Below are 2,120 nucleotides of genomic sequence, written 5' to 3' on the forward strand. Positions count from 1 at the left end.
CCCTTGACAAAAGCCAAATTTTGGGAAGTTGAGGTCTTTTACAAGCCTTCCCAAAGTCACAGATGAAGTGAAAGACTGAGCTAGCATCTCTAGGACTATGTTTTTCTCCTTCATTCTGACATTGGAATCTTACAATTAGACATCTGAACATTTGCCAGCATTTGTCTATTTTCTCATTCCTGCTGCAGGAAAAAAGTTGAAAGCTACCAAGTTCTCAGATGTCATCATTCAGACGAAAGGGGGAGCAATTCCCGTCCTGTCAGCCAGACAAAGCATTACCAATGAAGACCTCAGCACTGACTCTTGGCCTGCCAGCCCCCCAACCTGCCCACACATAGAAAAGTGTAAAAAGGGAAAAGAAGCACCTACAAGCACCTAGCATGGCAGTCCTTCCTTTAAGTATCCTGACTTTCTAACCCCCCTTTCTCCTTTCTTTCTTCTTTACACTGTACTGTCATCCTTCTTTCACTGCATTATTGAGGTAATTACTTTTTAATCTGTGGTTACGCCTCATTTAACTTGAAGTGGAAGTTCACAAGAAGTTTGTTGTCTAGAAGGCTTGATGAATGCTCTGAATCTCTGTTCTTTGAATGTTGTGTTCACACGAATCTGGAAGTTCATGCCGTTTTTGCCAGAGGATTTCCCTTTTAGTTTCCCAGCAAGTATGCAGGAATGGGGATGGTCTTCTGGTGCTTTGGTGGCTGATAGCTCCAGAGATGTGTGGATATCAATTCCTCACAGACCTACTGTGCTCAAACCAACTTTGTAGTATAATCAGTGCATTCCTTTTTGACCAAGAGCTGATGCGTCTGCTTTCTCTCCTCTCCTGTAGCTGTGGACAGAGGAAATGAATTACCAGGAAATTGGAAACCATACCAGAGTGACTGAGTTCATTCTTGTGGGACTGTCTAGGAATCCCACATCCCAGAGTGTTCTGTTCTGGGTATTGATGTTTCTCTACGTAATAACTTTGGCAGGAAATAGTATGATCATCTTCCTGGTAGGGATCAACTCTCAGCTGCACACCCCAATGTATTTCTTTCTTGGAAATTTGTCTTTACTGGATCTTCTGTTTTCAACCAGTGCTGTTCCCTTGGTCATGGTGAACTCACTGCAGAACTTCTCTACCATCTCCTACAGCTCTTGTTTTGCTCAGCTTGCCATCCAAGCCTTTTTGGCACTGGCTGAATGTTTTCTTCTTGCCATTATGGCTTATGACCGATTTGTGGCTATTTCAGATCCTCTCAGGTATAACCTGGTCATGTCTTCTCAAGTATGCATTTCAATGGCTTTGGTTGCCTGGATGGCAGCCCTCCTGCTCACTCTTATACCCATTCTGCTCTTTCCGATCAGTTTCTGTGGACATAACACAGTTAATCACTTTTCCTGTGAGGTTCAAGCCATCTTTAAATTGCTCTGTTCCAATACCATTTCCCTAGAGATTATGATGGTGGCATGTGCTGTCATTTCAATGCCAGTACCTTTAATTTTGATTCTTATCTCTTACCTTTGTATCCTTCGGGCTGTCTTAAGGATCCGCCCCATTGAGGCCCAACTTAAAGCCTTTTCCACATGTGGCTCTCACCTGATGGTGGTTACCGTCTTCTTCGGAACACTAATATATATTTATGTGAGACCCCAGAGCAAAAAGTCCCAAGATGAGGACAAAATTGTCTCTATATTTTATGCAGCAGTGACCCCAATGTTAAATCCACTCATCTACACTTTGAGAAACAAGGATGTGAAAGCTGCTATCAGGAAAGTAACTTGTAGGGTCAAGTCCTAGGGCCTCAGTGACATAACAGCAAGTTGGGTGATAGGAGAGCTCAAGGATTTTAGTTAGCTGCCCTGACACTTTTACACCTGTGTCACTTCACAAATGGAAAAGGACTTGCAAACGTCTGACTAATGGAAGCCACACATGCATTTCAAAACACAAACTACACATGAGTAGCAAGGCTAACAAGAACATACCAGAGGGCTGGGAAGGTGGCCCAGTGGTAGAGTGCTTGCCTTGCAAGCATGAGGCCCTGGGTTCGATTCCTCAGCACCACATAAACAGAAAAAGCCAGAAGTGGCGCTGTGGCTCCAGTGGTAGAGCGCTAGCCTTGAGCTGAAGA

General features: G+C 43.9%; 1 protein-coding gene across 1 annotated transcript; it reads left to right on the top strand.

Annotated features, from left to right (window-relative positions):
* Positions 1-847: 847 nt before the first annotated feature.
* On the top strand, positions 848-1,786 carry LOC106000148 (olfactory receptor 13H1-like). The gene has a single exon (XM_013035360.1). It carries the CDS (start codon positions 848-850, stop codon positions 1,784-1,786), a length of 939 nt encoding a protein of 312 aa, XP_012890814.1.
* Positions 1,787-2,120: the final 334 nt, after the last annotated feature.

This window comes from Dipodomys ordii, unplaced genomic scaffold (assembly GCF_000151885.1).
Source record: "Dipodomys ordii isolate 6190 unplaced genomic scaffold, Dord_2.0 Scaffold209, whole genome shotgun sequence".
NCBI lineage: Eukaryota > Metazoa > Chordata > Mammalia > Rodentia > Heteromyidae > Dipodomys > Dipodomys ordii.